Source organism: Neurospora crassa, linkage group IV (genome assembly GCF_000182925.2).
Source record: "Neurospora crassa OR74A linkage group IV, whole genome shotgun sequence".
Classification (NCBI taxonomy): domain Eukaryota; kingdom Fungi; phylum Ascomycota; class Sordariomycetes; order Sordariales; family Sordariaceae; genus Neurospora; species Neurospora crassa.
Window position 1 is genome coordinate 595,261 of NC_026504.1, and position 20,894 is coordinate 616,154.

General features: G+C 51.8%; 5 protein-coding genes across 6 annotated transcripts; 2 read left to right on the forward strand and 3 right to left on the reverse strand.

Moving 5' to 3' along the window:
* Positions 1–960: 960 nt before the first annotated feature.
* NCU04879 (hypothetical protein) lies at positions 961–1,639 on the forward strand (the record flags this gene model as incomplete). The annotated part of the gene is made up of 1 exon (XM_952768.2): positions 961–1,639. The coding sequence occupies one exon, from the start codon at positions 961–963 to the stop codon at positions 1,252–1,254; it is 294 nt and encodes a 97-aa protein (XP_957861.1). The 3' UTR covers positions 1,255–1,639.
* Positions 1,640–1,895: 256 nt separating this feature from the next.
* NCU16738 (hypothetical protein) lies at positions 1,896–2,550 on the reverse strand. The gene has a single exon (XM_011396057.1). The coding sequence runs from the start codon at positions 2,534–2,536 to the stop codon at positions 2,060–2,062; it is 477 nt and encodes a 158-aa protein (XP_011394359.1). The 5' UTR covers positions 2,537–2,550; the 3' UTR covers positions 1,896–2,059.
* Positions 2,551–6,500: 3,950 nt separating this feature from the next.
* Positions 6,501–7,683, reverse strand: NCU04880 (hypothetical protein). The gene has a single exon (XM_952784.3). It carries the CDS (start codon positions 7,327–7,329, stop codon positions 6,907–6,909), a length of 423 nt encoding a protein of 140 aa, XP_957877.1. The 5' UTR covers positions 7,330–7,683; the 3' UTR covers positions 6,501–6,906.
* Positions 7,684–11,789: 4,106 nt separating this feature from the next.
* NCU10836 lies at positions 11,790–15,526 on the reverse strand (the record flags this gene model as incomplete). 2 transcript variants are annotated; one of them, XM_011396035.1, is made up of 4 exons in its annotated part: positions 11,790–11,935; positions 12,321–13,459; positions 13,586–15,007; positions 15,411–15,526. In XM_011396035.1, 4 exons carry the CDS (start codon positions 15,524–15,526, stop codon positions 11,790–11,792), a joined length of 2,823 nt encoding a protein of 940 aa, XP_011394337.1. The 2 variants fall into 2 exon arrangements, with proteins under 2 accessions (XP_011394337.1, XP_011394338.1); XM_011396036.1 differs by lacking the exon at positions 15,411–15,526 and having other exon boundaries at positions 13,586–15,093.
* Positions 15,527–16,041: 515 nt separating this feature from the next.
* Positions 16,042–20,588, forward strand: NCU04881 (hypothetical protein). Its single transcript, XM_952829.2, has 3 exons — positions 16,042–16,744; positions 16,808–18,785; positions 19,038–20,588. Exons 1-3 carry the CDS (start codon positions 16,414–16,416, stop codon positions 20,332–20,334), a joined length of 3,606 nt encoding a protein of 1,201 aa, XP_957922.2. The 5' UTR covers positions 16,042–16,413; the 3' UTR covers positions 20,335–20,588.
* The last annotated feature ends 306 nt before the right edge of the window (positions 20,589–20,894 follow it).

Here is a 20,894-nt window from a genome sequence, read left to right on the forward strand (position 1 = left end):
GACATGAGCATCGGTTCCATCAGCCCTGGGAAGTACAAGGCACCAGGTATGGCATACTCGATCATTTCACCTTGTGTCTACCACCACTAACCTATGACACAGAACAATCACTCCAGCCGTGTCGGGGCACATTGAACATCGCTGCTGTCCCTTGAATCACTGCGCGAGTTCAAGGCCGTTCGTCGGTCATCTTTCTGTTCTCAGCCTTGATCAGTTTACGTTCACCCGCCGGCCTTCATCACTCTTGCTCACCGAACTGAGCCTTCGCACATTTCACACAACACAAGACTGGACGTGGACTTGCTCTCTCAGCTCCATGTCTTGGCATCTCCTGGCAATGCCACAACTTGCAAGTCATCAAGAACCAGCTGTACATCCACCATAGCAGCCGCCTCAGCAGCACCCACAGCACCAACATATCACTGCTCATGGTTCCGACCATGAACATCATCTCCATCCCATCATCGGTCAAGAAAAAACAATCATCACACCTTTCCAATGAGCCAGATGGAGTCCTCAGTCTTCTTTCAGTTCAAGTTCAACAACCCACAGGTGTGCAATTTGACAGACTTGGCATCGCTTCGTCTTCATCTTCTTCACAGAGGCGCTCGCGCTTCGGTGGCACACCCCCTCTCTAAGTGAACCACGGAAAGTGGGCTGAAATCATTCACAAGCCCCAGCCTTCTCGGCCTTGAACCATCCTAGAGCGCTTCTGTATGCGGCAAAAGCCTTCCCAGCCACTGGTTCAACCCACATCATGCCAGACTGCCGTGGACTTGCGGAAGGAGGAGCGGAGGAGACAGAATATGAGGGTCGTTTTCAAGAGTTACAACCAGCCGCAAGTCTCTCTTCCATCAGACACTAGCTCATCACATCACATCTGTTATCCCCACCGTCTTCGAGAGCCACGTCCTGGGCATGACGTTAAACTGCCTACCGTGGTCATTTCCAGAGACCACCATGTTCACCATCCGTGGACACAAGCACCACAACAACAACCGCACCCCGCATCAACAGCCTACCCAACAGCCGTCCGGTCCACCAGGGCCTCATCCCAACCCGTGGATTTCGCAGACAACCCCTGAGGAATCTACTCAGCATTCCTCCTCTGCCCAGCCGCAAGCTCAAGGCCCGAAACTTCTGGCCCCTTTCATCAGGGGGTCAGCAAGTGGGCAGCCTCTGCGAGCTGGGCTTGGGACCGCGACGGCTGTGACTCCGGTCCACCAGGCACCCATGCCAGTTTCGGTGTCTTGACTTCATCTGTCGACACTGATCCGACCCATCTTGACCACATCACACTCAACTTGTGATTGTGGTCGCCCAGCCTGCGAGCTTAAGGCCCCCCAAGCAGCTCTCCAATCAACTTGGGAGTCTGCGGGCAGCGACCGCAGGCTGGGCTTGGGACCGGAGGTGGGCGTTTAGATGTTGTGTTGTGGTGGTTGTGTTTGCCGGTCCAGGGGCGTTGCCCGTGTGATTGTCGTCCCGGCGACATTGGGGTGCCCACTTGATTGGGATGGCCGGTGTATGGCGTGCAAGAGGAAGAGGGGGCGCGATCCACGATGCGGAATTGTGGAATATGGTTGGTGGACGGGGTGGGGGCCGACAAGATTGTTAAGAATTGGAAGAAGGGAGAAGAGGGGGGAGGGGGAGAAGTTCGAGGGGGAGGGAAAGGGGAGAGGGGGAGGAGAAGTTCGAGGGGGGAGGGGGCATGATTCAGAATGCGGAATTGTGGAATATGCATGGCGGAGGAGGAGAAGTTCGAGGGGGAGGGCAAGGGGAGAGGAGGAAGAGAAGTTCGAGGGAGGAAGGGGGAGGAGAAGTTCGAGGGGGGAGGGCGAGGAGGAAGAGGAGAAGCATGGGGGTGTGTGTGTGTGGTGGGCGTGGAAGTGGTGGTGGTGGTGGTGGTGGTGGTGTTGGACATGCGTTTGGTTTTCGTGGTTTGCTTTGCGGGCGGTAGAATGGTTTCTTCGCTGCTCCCCAAGCGGTGGGTGAATTTGTCTGAGTAATGTAGCGGGGGTGCGGACGACGGAATGTCCGCTGTCCGGGCCCTGAAGTACCTTCAAGACAAGGGGCGTACAAGGTGCTTCAGGGCTCGGACACCCCATTTGTCTCTTTTTGGATAGGTGGTCTGGTTATTTGGTTGAAGATTTGGGTTGGTCATTTGGTTGAGAATTCGGGTTGAACAGTTGGTTGAGAATTTGGGTTGGTCATTTGACTGGGGATCTTCTGTCGAGAGGTGCTTTGGATATGCGTTTTGGATATTGGGTTGAACATATGGCTGGACATTTGGTTGAGGATTTGGTTGGAGATTTGGGTGGACAAGTGCTTCAGATGTGTGCTTTGGACAGCAGCGTTGGTTAGGGGCTTTGGATGAATGTTTTGGACAGAGGGCATAGCGTGGTTGCATTGATGGCGTTGTGGTTTTGCATGGGAAAGACGGTTTCGGCGGTGGCATGGCATAGAGTTGGATGGCCTTGGACATGGACTTTGGATATGGGCTTTGGAGTGGTAGTATAGTGGCAGCATAGTTTGACATTTAATCGTTTGGATACTTTCGTTGTGCCTCATGATGCGTGTGATGACCATGTCATGTGTTTCTCACTTGGCGACTGTCTGTGATGGCACTAATCCGTGTGGTGTTTGCTAGAAGTAAGCTGTGCCGGATTGTGTGTGAGCTCCTCGCAAATCTTGACGATGACGGCTCTCAATCGTTGGACTGGTATCATTTCTTGGCTCAGTCCTGATGAGTCCTTGAAAGCACACAGATACAAGGCAAGAGGATGTTTTCATCGGTCCATGATATGACCTCGAGGCACTATTGTGAAGACAGATCTCGCCAGGCTTGTCTGTTGAACAGTAATAATATAAATTCTTGACCAAGAATAAAACAATGCGTAGCCCTGAGTCAAGCCGGAGAAGACGGAAATCCGAAGCGAAGAAGACGGGAGGATGTGAAAAGCTCGGTAGACTTGACTTTGCCTAGGTAGTAGGTAGGTACCATGCGGGAGCGCTATGAAAGGTAGCAGATGATGATGATAAAGATGACATATTGTTGCTTCTCAGGAGATGTATGCAGAGTGATAAAACCTTGTAGTACGTTGAGGTTCCATTCATTGGGTCGGAGGATAAAGGGGACAAAATCCTCTTGGTGAACGTAACACAGCAGTCGCTCCCCGTGACCTACCACAACTTCTTCAGTTGAGTGAAAGTATACCAGACTGATACTTCCAAGCCTGCATATCTCCAAAAGTTTGATGGATTTTCATCACAACGGGAACGCATGTGCATCTTTGCAGCTTAGCAGTGAGCTGGGTCAGTCCGTCATATCCTCGCTGTTGCTTTGTGTAAGACGCTTTAATAATCTGTACGCAGCCGTCTTTACCTCTACACTTCAAATTTGAAGGTCACTGATCCCGCTTTGGATGTCCCGGGACTCGGGATTCTGGAAGTGGAAGTGTCGTCACCTACCTCCCATTAGTACTACTAACATAAACATGATCAAACGGTTCACATGGCTCTTGGTCTGCTGCTGTGGTACAGTACAGTACAAGGTTGATGTTTGATGCTTGATGCTTGATGCTTGATGAATTCGCGGAGTTTGTGGACTTTGTTCTACACTAGGTGGCTCCTTGGGGAGTTCCTTTGGAGTTGGGAAGCCCCTGAATGGGAACGAACCTACCTAAGTGGAGATTGAATGGAGTTCACCAGTTAGTCTTAACTGTTAAGAATTCGTGGAGTCCGTGGGGTTAGGTCGTGGAGTCATGAGGGTTGGAGTTCGTGGAGCCGTGAATCTGGTGGAGTAAGTGGTCTGTCCCGGTCCGTGTCACTCAGGTTGGTGGTTGCTGGTTGCCATGGTGTTGTGGTGCTGTGTGGTCTCGGTGATAAATGTTGACCGTTTTCTTATGCCCGCCGGCCGGTAGTGTACCTAGTGTTCATTACCGGGGTCTGGCTGGTTCAGTTGTTGTTGATGCCAAGTCCTACCCCTTTCTTCCCCTCCCCTGCCGTGCATACCGTACCTGATCTTATCTCCTTGCTCAGGAATAAAGTGGACGGTGTATGGAATGCAGATGGAAGGAATGAAAACAATGGCATGATGGCATGATGGTGGTAATCGGTGAGGTAGAGGTAGCAGCATAGCTGCATAATTGTGAATGTCCTAGGGGTAGGTAGCCATGGTTAGCGTTGTTAGCGTCGTTAGCGCTGCGGATTTTCCCCCTTGGTGGTGTTGTTAGTGTACGTAGGTAGTGGATGGGGAATTCCCGGCATTTCAACATGGGATTCCAATCCAACGGTTTACTACCGTTGTTCTTCGGTGTGTTCACCAAAAAGTTTTGATGATGGCGCATGCCATTGAGCCCTTCCCGCAAAACGGTAGCCATGGATGGGCGGGCAGCAGGCGGCGGCTGAATGTCCCCCGGCCTGCCCCTGGTCCTGGACCTGGTCGGTAGCATGAGCATGAATAAGTACCTCTAAACAGGCGCGACGACTGGAGACAATTCCTCTCACCGATCTCACCGATCAACTCCAAACTCATGCCATGGTCTCCGCCTTGATGGGAGAATTCCCCATCGAAACTCATAATCCGGAGTTTTTACCTTTTAGCTTCCCGCTCATTGCCAAGGCGCCGGGCCGCGAAAGCCGTCAGTTAGGGTGTGGGTTCGGGGTTCGGGGTCGGGGTCGGTGACGGGGTCGGGGTCGATGTCGGTGATCAGGGACGGAGGCTGGGGGGTGGTAGCCGGGCGCATAAGCAGATGTTGTTGTTTGTAGTTAGGTCCGTCGCTTTTGAGCTTCATTGTCAGTGTCTCAATTGAAACATTGCATGGGAAGTGAATGCATGCATCGATGCACACCATCACAACCAACAAACAAACCAACAACAAATGGCGGCAGAAATGGACCAATCCAGACTTCCATTGCCAGGCCCACCCCTGACCCGCTGGCCCAAGGTCACCACCAAGGGTCCCCGCAAACTGCAGGGCTCTACTTGGCCTAGGCCAGACCTAACTGTTCGCTAAACCATTCGGCAAACATCCCCTAGCCAAACCGCTGAAGAATGGTAATGTCTTCCCTGAACACATGAGCATTAAAAACTAAGCGAAAGCTTAAAAGGAGGCCGAAAAGGGGAAGAAGCGGTTAGGTTGAGAAAATTAGATTCCCCGAGGGTTGGGCACGTGAAGAGGTTTGGAGATTGCTGCAGCATCACGGGTGATGGATGTTGTTAGTGTAACATGGAATGTTTACCTCTCTGCAGTTCGGTGGGAGGAGGAATCGAAGAGCTGAAGGACGGGAATCCCTGCCTACCCGGTGTGATTGTGGTGTTGATTGAATTAATTGATTGATCGCCCGCCCGCCAGCCCGCCCGCTGATCCCGTCACGGCCGGCCGGGACAATGGAGCCTCCCATCATCAACTGCCGTGCTGAGGCGTACTAGTACCTTGGGTAAGTACAGTTCCCAAGAGAAAAGCCACGCGTTTTTTTCTTCTGTTTTTTGCCACTATCGAGTCGGGCTGGACGATAAAGTTTTTTTTCCTCTTTCGCTGCTTTCAGCACTGGGCGATGATAAGCAATAAACCCTGATAAGCGTTCATATCTTTTCTTTTTGCACGACATGATGCCTGTGACGATTAGAGGTTATTCCCTGCAATGACTCGTGCTGCCAAGGGACTGACTGGACACCAATCGTTCGTTCGTTTCGTTTCGTTTCGTTGGCAGGCACAAGTTCATCGCATCTTTTTCATCGCTGTCGGTGTCAGCCAGCCAGCCAGCCAGTCCAATTTGATGCCGGTTTACTTGTATGCCAGCGTGGCAATGCAATTGATATCGAGTCGAGTCGAGTCGAGTCGAGTCACTCAATGAATAAGTCCCAAAATATTGGGCCAGTCAGTGTCTTCGACACTTCGGGCGAGGCTTTTGTGGCTTGCTTTGACGTTCGGCGCTCTGAGGCTTCGTTGTTGGCCGGGAATGGATGGATGCAGTGGTCGCGCCCACCCGGCTTTTTTTCCCCTGACTCGGCCCATGACGTCGATGTTGATGAAATTTGATTCCAATCGGCGATATTGCTGGCCGGGGAGGCAAGATATGCGTGCCCAATGACGCCAATGCTGCATGCGGCTTCTTCCATGCTGAAAACGTCAAAAAAAAAACTTCATGAATGACGCAGTAATAACAATTTCATCAATTCAAGCTGAAGAGGCATGCATAGTAATGTCCCGCCATGATGAAACTGGTTGTGAAGGACAAAATGTGTCATTTGGCGACTGGAATGAGGGAAATTGGTCGTTGACTCGTTGTAGCTCTCATGTCTTGGATGCAAAGCAACCCAATCGATGCGCAATGCAAGTGGGGCTGTGTTGTGTGTTAGTGATGTTCTAGGTCACAGTGTTTACGCTGGTTTCATCATGTTGCCTGTGCCGCCGAGAGATCATTCAATGCACTAAAGAAATTCAAACAAGGTGAGACATGCAACTGAATTATCGCGAATTTCAGGTACGCGAGACAGAGTTTAGTAATGGAAACTCATGACAGTGTAAATAGAGAAAATGTGGAAGCTGTCGTGAACTCGATGAATCAACAAATCTCCCAGTCTTTCTCATCTATATCCCGCCGTCGCTTTTGCAAATCGGCGATAACAAGGTACCTCTCTAGCAGGTGTAGTAGTAATCGTAACATGGAGGTAACATGAAATGTAAACTCCCAAACCAACAAGCCAGACAGACCCAGATCATAATCGGCCATGATGATAATGCCCTTTTGATATGCGCCCCAAACGCCGCAGCCGTGAACTCCCCAAGCCCATCCCAGCCCTTGTGTTCCCAGGCCAAACCAGATCATAAAATGTCGTGATACAAAGAAAATGTTACAGAAGCAAAAAAGAATCTCAATCCGCAGAATCGTGATGACATCACATCACATCATCTGCAAAAAATCCATCCTCTCCTGCTCCTCGGCATCGTTCACCCCCATCTCCTTCTCTTCCGCATTCGCAGGTCTCCTCGGTGCCCTGTCATCTTCTCTGGGCCCCGCGCCTCCATACCGGTAGACCTCGGGCGTCGCGTAAGCTGAGCGAGCGGGGTTGACGTTGGGGCGGATGACGGGAACGGCGGCACAGCCGTGGCTGGTCCGCGATCTGCCCCTGTTGTACGACGCCTTTTCTTCTTCAACAAAGTCGGTGGAGAAGGATGAGTCTTCCGAGGGAGTGTGTTTGTGTTTGGGCTTGTGCTCGTGATCGCGGTAGGGGCGCGGACCGCGGCGATGTTGCGAGTTGAGGAGAGCGTCATCTTCTTGGGAGGAGCGCCGGCTGAGACGGCGGAAGAGGCGTAGGCAGCCCATGGTTTTTTTTATTGTGGATGGTGTTGATTTGGTGACGGATTATTTGATAGTGTGGTTGTTTGCTTCAGGTAGGTGCGTAGGTAAGCACGGCTTTCAAGACTGTAGCTTGTCGAGGTGATGATTCTGGGAGAGCTCCTGGTGGATGACCAGAGTGACAGAGGACGAGGGCAAAGAACAGCGGCGGCCTGTCAGACAAAAGTAGGTACTGGAAGCTGACAGGAACTCTGCTGACTGACGACGGATGTAAGCAGAGCAAAGAATGACGGACAGATGGTGTCGCAGTGATGGAGTGGAGTGGTAGGTAAGGCACTATGCAAACCCACGGATGGAGGGGGGAAATGCTCGAGTTTAAGAGGTCCCAGGACGGAGAGCTCAGACTGACAAAGAAGAGAGAGCTTCCACTTTCCCAGTTCGGATGGCCGGCCTCTTGGGCACTTGTGCAGGTCCCTAGCAAACAACCCCTGCTCCTCCGCAAGCTACCTGGTAGTGCTCTTACACTACTAACAAACCCAAAGTTGAGGTGAGGAAGTGAGCTGCCCCCTGTGAAGAAGTGGAATGCGGGGAGCCAAGCGGGTCCAGAACAAGCTTAAGCGAAAAACAGCGGTCCCATGTGCAACCAACTCCGCCACGAAATTGTTAGCAGCTGTTAGTGCACCAAAGACCTCCCGCCTCACTCTCCGCCTCTCTAGAGGTAACCCTTTTCCGTCACGCAGGGGCACCCGACCTGCACCACACCACCCGGCATGCCACCCATCCACACTTTTCAACATGGAAACCTGGTTCGTACCTACCCAACAATAAATCGGCCGCGGGTTGTTTTCGAGATTTCCGGCACGGGAATGTTGGACGACAGGAACATTCCTCCTGTAGGTTCCTTGCCGCAAATCATACCTCCCCGGATGCTACCTAGTGTACCTAGCCAACATTTGCTGACCTCCGACGTCCCCTCTGCTAGATTCCCCACGATGGGTTACACACCAGCACAGGAGCCGTATCACGAACCGACTTCCCCTCGACAAACAGTCTTGGATAAAATTGGATCAAAGGATTCATATGTCAACGCCGTACCACCTCTCCAACTCGACAGCATCATCACGACTGACACAGAACTCGGGACCCCGAAGATCTGCCCGACCCAGCTGTCAAGATCGACACTCCATTACAACAAGGAGGATGTATGTATGTATGTACAGTCACATTGTGCAGCATAGCATCTGTCAATCCGTCGGTAGGCCGCCCACCAAGGCCTGAAGGGTCTCCTCGCACGTTCCTCGTTACAACCCGACCGTTTCTGGAAAGCTGGGCTATGGCGGCGAGCCAAGCTGTCTGGACCGAACGGGAGGAAGGCGGCCAAATGGACAGGCCTAGACAACGCTTGAAAAGGGCAGTCAAGAACCGAACCCTTGGCGATTGGCGACAGGGATTAGGACTGTCTTGCCCCTCACCAAAACGTCGAACTGACAAGAAGAGCCAAGAAGAGCAGTGCGAACGTTGATTACTGGACGGTATCAGAAGCTGTGTGATTGATAACGGGATTTTGTTTCCAATGTTGTGACATGGTCGGCATGGATATCATGGCATGGAATCCAATGCTCTGGAATGTCTGCCGTTTTCTTCGATGGCTTGCAATTCGTCGTCAATAACCTCTCGACTGATGTTTATATTTTCATAGGATTCGACCCTCGACCCCAAGATACTCGCCACTTGGATCCTTCGAAGAAACCCGTAACCACCCCATTGATGCCGGCGTTTTACGAGCCTAGACTGGTTGTACAAAGCAAATCCCACGACGGAAACAATTCGACTTCGCCATTGGCCCCCACCAGCTACCGAAGCACGCAGCGGCGCACAAAGAGACGAGTACTCGGCACCTGATTCAATGGCCGTAGAAGTGTTCGACCCCCACGAATTACATCCTCAAAGCCTCCGAAGCAATTACGAGAAGACAACGCAGAGGGTTGATGTCAGTTAGTCACGATTTTTCTTCGCTTCTTCGACAGAGACACACCGCGTTGATCGAAATTCAACCGCCCCAAACTTCCAAAAAGGCATCAGGAACCTGATATTCAGTTCAGGTCCTCTCGACAGGCAAGTGCCAATGCCGACAAACCGCGCCGCATAAACACATGATTCGTTCTTTACAATACTTCCGCATCACGCCGATTGGCTTCCTCATTTTTTCTCGACAAACATTGTTCGTTAGTTCCTTCGGGCGGGCCTCCTTGTCCTTTTGTGCAGATGTGAGCACTAGAGGTACCTACCTACCTAGGGTACTGTAGCTAGTGATACTACTTTATATTGCGACGGTGAAAGCATTGATGTCAGGGCCTCTAGTGCCATCCGAATGGTATCGTCACCTTCTCAAAATACGTTAGAGTACCTGCAGTGATCTTGATGAATGTAACGCTCGAACGTATGAGAAGAGGGGAGGCAGGAGTCACTTCATGCCCTGCTTCAAAGCAACCAACCTGCAGAAGCCGCGATAGTGTCGCAATTTCGACGCTCCTCTAACTCCCTCAGGTATAGTTCGTTCAGTGCTGGTGCGCTGACGTTGCCTGGCCAAGTATGCTAATCGGCGATTATGATGTTCCACTGCATCCAGATGGGAAAGCGAATGTATATATTGATTACAATGTGGACGGCGACTGCTTGGCGAGGGTACCTAAATGTTGAGCAAAGGAGATATACAGAGGAGAGCTGTGGGAGGCTCAGCAATGCAACTCGAACGATACAGGCTTCTCAGTTTATGCTGGAAATGTCTCGATCGCAGTCAGTGGTGGATGGGACGGTGATAAACGGTCGGCCAGCGGCAGGTGTGAGGCGTTGGTTCTTTGTGCCTGACCTGACCCGGATGTGCAAGTCAAGTATGCCGCAAGTGCGACTACTTAGTAAGCCAAGTTCGAAAATGTTTTAACACGAGAGATGTCAAGTTCAAATGATGTGGTGAGTAAAGTGGTGCCTAAGGTATGCAAGTTTCATCTCCCAAGTGAGCGTTCACCAAGTACGTTTCCTTCGGATCCCTTCATCAGATCTGTACCTACACCATATTTCATTTTCCAACTCTCATCTTGATTCCCTTTTCTCACTGCGTCGCCCAATGTGAACCCCCCCCCCCCCCCCCCTCCAATGCTCAGCTACCCCATCTTATCCCATTCCCGCCTTCCTCAGTTCCTTGCAGTCTTTTCTTCACTCTTTAAGCCTTTCTATCGAAGCCCCCTGGTGGAGGGAACATCGCCATTCCAGTCTTTCAGCTTGGGGTCAAGGTAGTACCAATGGTGCCATCCCGTCTGCACTGCCCGCTCGCTCCCCCAGACCCCAGTGCAACAACTTGACTCCCGTTCCCCACAGTTTCATATTATGGTAGCAGCCTGGCGTTATTCTCGTCAAGGCGGAGCCGCGGAGGGGGCGTCGTGGTACCAAAAGTCCCGATCGTCACACGGCTTGAAACGGGCAGGTACAGCCTGCCTACGCTAGGTAACTACCTCTAGGTAAGGTAGGGTGTGTTACATTGATCCAAACAATTACCTCTGGGTGGTCACTGCGACTACCCGTTGTGTAACCTAGAGGTAAGTAGGATCACAAGCGGCAGACAACGGTTATCTAGGTACCTTCTTAGGTGCTGTTTCATATACATAGACCTGGAACTGGAGCTGGACCTGGTCTCTAATCTGCGAGATATGCCGATCACTGCTGTTGGGAAGAAGAACAAGCAGAGTTGGAACGAGCAGTTGAACAAAAGTTGTAACAATGGAACACCCTGATTACTGTTATATCGATAATTCGTTGTCTACTAGAGGCCATTGCATGCGAGGACGAGATGAATGAACTTCCCCTGCAATGCGCAAGAACCACAGCCTTTGAAAAAAAAAAAAAAAAAAAAAAAGAAACAAGAAGGTTCAGCGACCAGCGAGCAGCAAGTAGGTTGGTGCCGACCAAGGAAACACGAAGTACCTACCTAGGGAGGGAAAGAGGGAGGGGGAGGGAAAGGGGGGGGGAGGGGGGGGGGGGGGGGGGGGGTTAAAACCAAGTCTGACTCTTTGAGTTATGCTCACGGGAAGACTCACGGGGACACTCACGGGGACACTCACGGGAACACTCACAGGAACACCCACAGGGACACTCACGGGAACACACCTACGGTATAGGATCATAGGTGACCTTCTCACGTCAGCGCCACACTTTGATGTGGCTTGCATGGTTGCGTGGCTGCACGACATCAACGACCTCGATACCTGCCTCTACCTACTTAGCGAACCTAGGTATGCTCGGGGATACGAGTTTTTCGTGCCGCGCAGGTATCTCTACCTCTACTTGATGACGGAAGAATGATTGGTGGGTTGGTATCTACCTTGGTAGGTAGAGGTATGAAGTCCGGCATTGCGATATACCTTTGTAAGAGTACATGTAGGTGTTGTGCAAGACTACCTACCTCTGAGGAACTAAGTCAATGATCACCTCTATCAAATCTCCTCATCCATAGAGGTATCCAGCTTCCAGGTAGGAAAATGACCCTCCAAGCGGGATGCAACATTAAAAGCCCAACTGACGGACTTTAAACACAACCTACACATGGTACGCTTCAAATCGTTGTGCTCGTACTGTTCACCTACCACAGTCAAGGCAAGACAAGTCCATAACCCAAGTGAAGAGAACCCAACGCCAAGCAAGTTCATGATATCGTGATTTCATGTAGGTAGAGGTAGTTATGCTAGTACATACCCCATTATCTCCCATATCCCAAGTCGTTTGTACCTCTATCCGTCATCACATCATATTCCCTTCATGTACATATTCCAGGTATGTTTCCAATCATTAGATCCATCAATCATGACTCCATCCGCTCATTACCGACCCCTCTCTCCTCTCTCCTCTCTCTCTCTCTTCTCTTTCCATCATCACCACTTAATCCTCCCCACCCCCCTCCCCCTTACCCCCCTCCCCTTTCTCTCCCTTATCCCCCCCACCCATCCCAAAGAAACTCTTCCTCTTACTCGTACCCGGACTCCGACTCTCCCCCCTCCTTCTATCCTCCGCCGCAATACTCATCCCCCTCGCCGCGCCCCCCCTCCTCGTAGTCGACCCCGGTCTCATCGGCATCCCAGGCGCTCCATTATTCGAATTCAAACTCCCATCGCGATTCAACCCGCTCCCGCCCTGGGATTTGGACCGACGGACTTCTTCCAGCGCGGGCCGCGCTTGTTCTTTGGAAATTACCAATCCTTGCGTGATACTCATGATATCGCCGTCTTCGACGGAGCACATGGATGGCCAGACTACCAGGAGGATATCATCTGGATCTATCTCTTCTTCTTGCGGGGTATCTGAGTTCTGAGGATCTTCGTGGTGGTTATGCAGATGGGAGTGCGAGTGAGAATGGGCGAGGTTATGCCCCTTGCTGTTGGAGTCTGGTCCGGGTGTAGATAACGGGGCGCCGGCTCCGATTGTGGAAGCGCCGTCGTCGCCGTCGCCGCCGTCTGTGAGCGTTACCGAGAAGGGACGCTGTTGGTGCGAGCTGGAGGAGACAAATTCCGGCAGGTCCAGAACTTGCCAGTCAAAGTCGTCGTATGGCGGTCCGAAGTAAGGCTCGATTTTCATTGAGGCTAGTTGGATCCGCATCCATTGCTCGCAGGCGAGCTTGCACGCTTGTTCGAGGCCGGAGACGAAGGACTCAAAGGCAAGGGCGGACAAGAGGTGTTGTACGAGCCAGGAGACTTCCCTTACTACCGTCTTTACTCGCCTTGCGCCCTGCTCGATTTGGCGCTCGGGCATGGTGGCTAGGAGGGTTGATCGGAGATGGAGTTCTCGCGCGGGGTTTTCGTCTTCCAAGACGCGGAGGAACTTGACGAGGTTCTCGTCGTCGTCGTCGAGGAGGTAGACGGGTCGGAAAAGGTGGCGGTGTAAAGCGCGGGAGAGGACGGCGAGCACGGCGGAGATGCGCATGCCCTTGGCGGCTGGGGAGTTGGATTGCGGCAAGGGGATTTGGAGTTGAGTGGCGTGTTTGAGGTAGGGCGAGTTGCGAAGGTTGGCCCAGCAGGAGGGATCAGAGAGGATGGGCTCGGGAAGGGAGGGGCGGAAGGTGGATTCGACGAGGGTGACGATGGAGGTCCATATTTTGTCGAGGATGTCGACGCTAAGCACGGGTTAGCAGGTGAAAAGGATCCCACTACTTCCTTTGAAAGAGTGAGGAAAAGTAAAGGAAAGGGAGAAGAGACACGATGGAAAGAAAGGGGAGAAGTCAGAAAAGTAGAAAACTTACTAAACGTCCTCACTGTCGGTATGAAGCTTGATCTGATACGACGCCAGAATATCCAGCTTCTCCTCGGCTGTTTGCAGGCTGTCTTCTGTCTCGTCAAGTCGGTTCTGAAGGTCTGCGGACCGGGCAACGGCCGTGTCCGCACGAATGGTCTCGGCTTTGAGTTTACTGTGCAGGGCCTCGATCTCTGCAGTCTTCTCGGCCAATGTCTGCTTGAGAGAGACGACCTCCTCCTCAGCGGCCTTGAGCGATGCCTTCAAACTCTCAATCTCAGTTGTCTTCTCAGCTTCGGTGGCCTTGAGGGACTCAAACTCGACTTTGGTGGCTGTTAGGGCGTCATCGATTGCCTTGAACTGAGCCTCCAGCGTGGCGACAATCTCTTTGAGGGAGACGATCTCGGCCTCGTTCTTCGTCTTGTCGGTCTCCAAACTGGTCTTGGATTCCTGCAGCGATGCGAGGTCGGCTTCGGCTTGCGCTTTCCATGCCTCGAGAAGGGTCTTGGCGTTGGACAGTGCGGCAATCTCCTCGGCGGCGGCTTCGGCAGCTTGGGCAGCAGCTTTCTCAAGCTCTTCCTTTGACTTTTCGAGAGCGGCCTTGGCTGCTTCGAGGTCTGAAATCTGCATCCCGCGTAGAGATTTCATGTCACTCAACTCGGTCCCCATGTCGTCCCTGAGTTTGGCAAGTTCATATGCCTGGTCCTCCCGAAGCTTGGTCAACTGCTGCTCTTGATCCTCCTTTAACGCGGCCAACTCCTTCTCCTTGTCTTCTTTAAGCGCCGCCAGCTCTCGTTCCTTGTCCTTCTTCAACTCATCCAACTCTTTCTCCTTGTCCTCCTTTAGCCTCACCAGCTCACGTTCGGCATTCTCGGCAGCCATGGCGGCCCTCTTGGCACTGTCCTCCAAATCCCCTTGCAATTTGGCGCGCATGGCATGGAGGTGCAGGACCTCTTGCACTTTGGACTGGATCACGTCCTCGAGCCCTTCCTTTTCCTTGTCGAGGCGCTTCTTCCAGTCGTCCAGTTCGGAGCGGTAGCGGTGGTACTCGTCGAGGACCTCACGGTGGGAAATGGACAGCCGCTCGTTCTTTTCCTTGAGCACAATGAACTGACCGAAGACGTCGGCGACCAGCTTGTAGTTGCTGTCGGCTGTCAGGTCGCGCATGGCCCGGACGAGACCATCGACGGCTTGAGTGGGGTCCATGTTCGCCGAGGAGGGGGAGGAAGGGGAAGCCATGGTTGTTGTTGGTGATAGCGGGCTTCCAGCAAGGTTGGTGGTGGTGTTGGTGCTGCTGGTGTTGATGGTGGTGGTACCGGCGGCGGAAGCGGTGATGGTTGGCGGAGCCGTGGTTTCGGTGGTTGTCGTCGACATGGACCGGAGGAAACCACGGAGCGCTTCCTTCTGGGGAGTATCCAGCTTGGGCAAGTGTCTGTGTATTGTATGGTCAACAGAGTGGTGATGTAAAGTTGCTGAGGTGTAGAGTCTAGAAATGTTGAAAAGTTTTGAACATGACCGACGTGGCTCAAGTGTGTCTGTCGGTGATGAACTTTGGAGTGGATTGGGTGGATAAGCGGCTGTAGGGCAGTGGGCCGAGTGGCTCTTAGGGACAGGGCCCGGGGTGGTTGGTTGATGCGGACGCTGAGCATCAATGGACGGCGATTGGCATATTTCCAATTTCTCATGCATCAGGCAGAGGCAAGCGGCAGCAGGAACGGATCGGCGACGCAGGGACAAGTCGCGGTTGTTTCGTTGATGGGCTGATGACGACGGTCTGGAGTCTGGAGTCTGGAGATGAAGCCTCACATGGATTGACGTGTCAAATTCATACTAACGTTTGATCAATTAACAACTTGGGATTTCCCTCCAATTTCCATGTGGGATGAGAGCTGGATGGAAGCTTTCCATTTAGGTTGCCTCGGCCAAGGACGGGCACTGGGACGAGGCGCATTTTGGAGGAGCTGACGGGACTGCCGACCTTTTCTCCAGCGGATCCATGGAAGGGGAAGAAGCGAAGGAAGACAGAGTGGAAATGGAAGGATCTGGAGGAGTGCAGTGTTTGACGTGGCAGTCTCAATGACCAGAGACACTGAAAGCTCTGAAAATTAAAGGCGTTGATTCCTGTACAAATCATTGGCCCAGGGGAACAAGACGCTGTAAACACCCGAACCCCACATGCCCAACGGGGCGGAAGCCTGCACGTGCAGATTGTAGCCAGGAAAACTCTATCTATTGGTCAAAATGGACACAAAAGTGGATCTGCTTCGAAACCAACCCAAGTCCTCCCCCGGTCCCCGCAACCCGAACCTTCGCAGTTCCCTTTCCCGCTCTGGAGGAGACCATCCATCATCCACATTGCGGCCCGTTCCAGTTCCATCTTCACTTGTTCCCGTCTCCATCTTCTCCATTTTCCACCCATCTTCGACATGGACTCCCGGCTTTCCATGATTCGCGATCGTCTACCAGAAATACCATGGTCAAATAATTCCCTTCATTCGAAAGGTTGGCATCGCCACGGTACAGCACTTGTGTCTGTGGGTCTGGAATCGCGATAACCTCCCCCCCCGGCTTATGCAGAAACGGTATCTGACTGGTCCAGTGTACCTTACAACACATGATCTATTTCACATATACTTCTACCAATGAAACCGCGATACTATCTTGCTTGATTGGGGGTTGGGCATAAGTTTTCCTCCCGCTCATCGCCCAACCCCCAAGTTTGCAGAGCAGTCTTTTTTTCACCGAGCTTGAATTTGTGCCCTCTCCCATCACCACCACACCAAGTATCTTGGCGACAATAGGTACTTGGAAAAGCAGCACAACCCACCAGTATCCGCAATGTCTTTTACCAATTTCCACCGGAGGCGCGACAAAGGCGGCCCTCAGGCCGAACGGAAGCACCACTTCGGATTTCGCAAATCTTTCCATAAGTTCATGGGATGGACTAATTCTGAACCGACTGAACACTCCCCCTGCAACTCGGTTGCCCCCAGCAGCCTATCTGAGGAGTACACGGCCGTCAGTGAAGACATCACTATCACAAGCACGCCTGAAACTCTATGGGACCGCGCATATGACGCGCTTCGATCATCCAACGATGCCGCCAAATCTGGCTTGATTGCCGAATACGAAGGACGAGTTCTTCAAGCGTTCGCGCCCAAAATGTCAGGTGAGCATGAGCGTTCTGTGCCCTGCCAAATCAACATGCTGATATACATGATGTCAATTCTAGGAAGTACGGTTGAGCCAGCGGAAGCGCATTCGAAATCACTCCTGGGCCAGACACCCACGTTCAAGGCAGTACTCGACCGGGCCATCGAGGACGCATTAACGCAGGCCCAACAGAAAAGCTTGGCAAGATCATCAGTCGACAAGGCTGGCAAGTTGATGCTGGCGCTTCAGAACTTCATCAGCGAGGCTGTCAAGGCCTCCCCGGAGGCTTCCCTGGCGTGGGCTGGCGTGTGCCTTGTTCTGCCCCTCCTCACCCAACCTGCCATTGCCGACGAAGCCCAGAGGAATGGTTTCTCATACGTCACATCCTGCATCGCCTTCTGGACTACGCTTGAGCGTCAGCTTGCCAACACCATGATCTGGACTGAGAGTGTTCAAGATGAATTCATCACTCTTTATCAGCACTTGCTCGAGTTCCAGGTCCGCACTGTTCTCCGATATTACCAGGGTGGTTTTGCACGCTTCGTCCAAGATGTTTCATCCAACGTATGGGATCAACTGATTACCGCTATCAAGGATCAAGAGCGCCTTCTCCATCAGGACCTACAGCAATACCACAATGTGCACCAGACACTCACTTCCGACCTTCTCAAGCAAAACAGTGACAAATACTTGGAGTCCAACGCCAAGGTCCTCCAAGCTCTGCAAGACGTTCAGCATCTTGTTCGCAAGGACACTGAGGATAAGCTCGAGGAAAAAGAGAAGAAGTGCCTACGCCTTTTCCGTCTTACAAACAGCCAGAGAGATGTCACCTATGAATGGTACAAAAGTCGTGTCGAAGAACGGGTCCAAGGAACTTGTGTCTGGGCCGTCGAGCACGAGAATTTCCAAGACTGGCTGGAGCGTAAATCAGGCCCACTTTTGATCACAGCAGACCCGGGATGCGGGAAGTCCGTCTTGTCCAAATACTTGATTGACCAGTATCTGCCACAACGGTGCCCGACTGCAACTGTTTGTTACTTCTTTTTCAAGGATGGGGACCAAAGCACAGTCAAGCAGGCCCTTTGTGCTCTTCTGCATCAGCTTTTTGGCCAAAAGCCAGAATTGATCAAGCATGCTCTCGAAGAACATGTTCGCAATGGAGACGGCCTAATCGGAACGACATCCTCATTATGGCGGGTCTTCAAGGACGCAACGCAAGATGAAAGAGCGGGCACCATCATCATATTGCTTGATGCTCTTGATGAATGCGAGCCCGACGAGTTCAAACTGTTGGTACACAACCTCATTCAAGCGGGAGAAAACCCTGTCAAGTTTCTCCTTACATCTCGCCCGTATGGGGATGTGATTTCCTCTTTCAAGTATGGTGACATGCTGCAACGATTTCCGCGCGTTCTGATCCCGGGTGAAAAGGAAGACCAATCAGACCAAATCAGCACTGAGATCAATCATGTTATTCAAGTTCGCGTCGAGCAATTCGTACACAAGTATGGACTCAAAAATCAACTCAGGGATACCCTTTGGGCGGAACTTAACAAGACAAAGCATCGAACCTATCTCTGGGTTTATCTTGTCTTTGACCATTTGGAGACCCTCGTCACAAGTGATGCTCTGAAGCGGACGCCTCAAGGATTTAAGACTGCCATGGAGAAACTTCCTCGGACAGTCGAGGATGCATATGAACGGATTCTCAATCGGGCCCGGGGTGTCCTACGTACAATATTGCGACGAGTGTTGTGTGTCATGCTCGCTGCCCAACGCCCTCTGACTCTCTCCGAGATGCAGATTGTCGTCAACATGGAGCCTCACATAAAATCTGTCAAAGAACTAGACCTGGAAGATGAGGAAGATTTTTCAAAACGTCTGAGAACAATATGTGGACTATTTGTCTCGATTCACCAGCGCAAAGTGTACTTCCTGCATCAAACTGCGAGAGAGTTCTTGCACGCCAAAACGGAACTCTCCACAGCGCCAGAGTCATGGCGCGCCTCGATCAGGGAGAACCAGGCCCATGGGGAACTTGCCCGAATTTGCGTGCAGTATATTTCCATTTTGGATTCTGACATTGTTCATCGCATTTCCGACCATTCCCTCCTTGAAAGGGAATATCCTTTCCTGCTTTATTCGAGAAAGTTTTGGGCCTATCATCTGCGCAACGGTGACTTGGATGATGATTTCGACATCACGACAACAGCGATGGGCCTTTGTAAGCCTGGCTCAAAATATTTTCTCATCTGGGCGCCTACCTTTTATTTTGAGACGGGAGCATATTCTGCAAATTGTTTCTCTAGAACTTTCCATGTTGCTGTGGTTTTGGGGTGCACTGGCCTCGTCCAACACCTTCTGCGTGAAATTAGAGCTGAAGAAATCAATACGGGCTACAACGCATTGGAGACAACACCTTTAGCTCTCGCCGCCAGACACGGACACCGCAATGTTATGCAGCTTTTGATAGCAGCGGGCGCGAGAGTGGATGTTGGTTGGGATGGACGAACTCCACTATATGAAGCAGTGGATGCTAAGCATTCCGAGTGTGTTGCCATATTACTCAACTACGGGGCCTCTGTTGATTTTTTGGATGCAGACTACGGGCGAACCTTGCTACACGTTGCGGTGGGACGCAGAAACGCCGAGATTGGGAAGATGTTAGCTGACAGGGGTATGGATGTCAATGCCATCGACTTTGCCGGTAATACCGCTCTGATGGAGTACATGCATGTCTGGGAGTGGGAGAACGATGGCATCGAATTCGCCACGGTGCTGATTGAGAAAGGAGCTCGTCTCGATATGGCTAATAAATACGGAGAAACCGCTCTCATGCAAGCGGTCAGTACGAGAAGGTGGGCTTTGGCTAAGCTCCTCATTGAGAAAGGTGCGGATCCCAACCTACAAGATGGCCAGGGCGAGTCAGCCCTTCACATGATCTTGTACTACAATGAAGATGAGGTTGCAGCGGTATCCCTAGCAAAGACGCTGATTGATAAATGCCTTCACTTGGATGCACAAAATTATGACGGAAAAACGCCCCTACATAATGCCGCTGAGAAGGGGCTTGTTAAGCTAGTAAGGCTGCTACTTGAGAGCGGTGCGGATACTGAGGCTACGGACCACCAGGGCAACAGGCCTCTCTTCCTTGCGGTCATGTCACTCAATCCCCAAGCTGTCGAAATGCTTCTCAAGTTTGGTGCTAAGGTGGAAGACGCCGGGGGAAGCCATTCCATCCTGGAAAAGGCCACGGAACTCGTTGAGGATAACACATACGCCGCGAATAGTATCATAAGCGAGTATGAAAGCTTCAAGCAACGAACCTCACGCTTCATAACCGGACCAAATGACTGGACTCGAATAACGGAAGACACTCTCAACATGACACGCTTGATAGACGGCTGGAACTCTGAACGAGCTAAGCGGAGTTTGGCAACATACCAGATGCTGCGCCGAGCGGTTGCTCATACGAGCATCGACAAGCTAGATGAACATGAAGCTGGAAGGTTGCTACAGAATATGGATCAGTTGCTGGAGGATGCTAAGCCGATGTTGAAGGTAAATCTACCACTCGCATATGGCTGTCGTCGTCCCATGCGGTAGCGAGTTGTGGTTCCTTACCAGGTAGGTGCTTGGGAAAGATGATTCTGGACTTTTCGCAATGGCATTTCTTTTGTTTGAATATACTGTTCCCCGTCTCTTTTCCGTGAAGGCCTCAAATTACGCACAACTTATTTGGTTTCATAAGGATGTAAACCGAAGAAAGTACTTGGTCTTCAACATTTGCAGTTAGGAAGTTAGAGGTGCGTGGAGTGCAGCTCTCGGCTCACACAATGTCAAGCAAGCCTTTGTCCCCGAGCTTCTTCCCGTTCTGACTACAATTGTTCTACCCGTGTCTTCTCTAGACACAAATAACTCGACCCCTTGGCGTTTCATTGTTCCTCAACCACGAGTCCACGGGAACAAGCGGCTCATATGAAACAGAGAAGCGGGTGAACCCGCCATGTCAAAGTAAACAAAGACCACGGCACGTTCCCCCCTTTTTTCAACATCAGCAGGCATATGTAGACCCGTGTGTCTAGGAGTGAATGAGAATGTACCATGGTGAGGTATATAAAGCTTGCCATCTCTTATTCAGGTTCCTATTCACAACCCTTTTAGTC